At 31.4% G+C, this 916-nt stretch overlaps 1 protein-coding gene across 1 annotated transcript in view; it reads right to left on the bottom strand.

The window, feature by feature from the left end:
- Phum_PHUM441640 (ganglioside induced differentiation associated protein, putative) overlaps positions 1–693 on the bottom strand; it is a gene marked incomplete at both ends in the record, with an annotated part of 1,256 nt that extends 563 nt beyond the window's left edge. Inside the window, 2 exons of the mRNA XM_002429564.1 lie at positions 53–210; positions 647–693. Of these exons, the coding sequence (XP_002429609.1) occupies positions 53–210; positions 647–693 (205 nt within the window). The remainder of the gene's footprint in view (positions 1–52; positions 211–646) is intronic.
- Between the last annotated feature and the right edge of the window lie 223 nt (positions 694–916).

The following is a 916-nucleotide window of genomic DNA, read 5'->3' as shown; positions in this document are numbered from 1 at the left end:
AATCTTCATCATTTCGCGACATTTCCTTCCGGTTCATCTCTCTCTCTCTCACTCACCTTGTCTAAATTAATTTCCTTAAACTTAAACCATTTTCCTACGAATATAATGACGGGCCTTCCGTAAATATCGACTCCGCATTGATACAAACAACCGATTCCCGAGACTTCAGACAAATCTTCCGTTTTTGCACGTCTGAGCAGTCTTTCGTACCTGAAAAAGAAAAATCGAAATTTGACGATTCACAATAATAATAATAATAATAATGATGATGATTCAATACGAAAATTGAACTCGAACCAAATTGAACGCGAAATAATTTTTTATTTTTATTTTTTCCAACCTTGTCGACGTCATTTCCTCGTTCGTTAATAATGATAATTAATCGTTTTTCTGTTAAATTTCATCAGGTCCCTTCCCCTTCCCCCCCACAAAAAAAAAAGAAAAACCAACAAATGACGAAATGACAAAAACAAACGACAAACATGTATATATATATAAATATATTACAAACAACAAGTTCAACAACCTTGAACCTATTATATATTATTATTATTCGCTCGAACGAAACAATTTTTTTTCTTTCTTTGGAACTTTCTAGAAATCGATGAACGAAAAAAAAAAAAAAAAAATAATAATAATAACTCACTCCGTAATTTCTGATTCTTCTTCTTCCATTTCTTTCATGTCCACCATTATGCTATAAGGTATGAAAGTTCGATGATCGAACGTTATACACATGTGACGGACACGCCGACAACGCGACGCACAAACGAAAAGTAAATACCAATAATAATAATAATAATACTAATACTAATAATAATAATAATAATAATAAGTTTTTTTTTATGAATATTTACGCGTTACACACGTCGCACGTTCGTGACCCTACGGGCATTTATTTGATTAATTATTTAAT

The sequence above is a fragment of the Pediculus humanus genome, genomic scaffold, assembly GCF_000006295.1.
Source record: "Pediculus humanus corporis 1103172108212 genomic scaffold, whole genome shotgun sequence".
In the NCBI taxonomy this organism is placed as follows: Eukaryota; Metazoa; Arthropoda; class Insecta; order Psocodea; family Pediculidae; genus Pediculus; species Pediculus humanus.
This window is presented reverse-complemented; position numbering and strand designations above follow the sequence as displayed.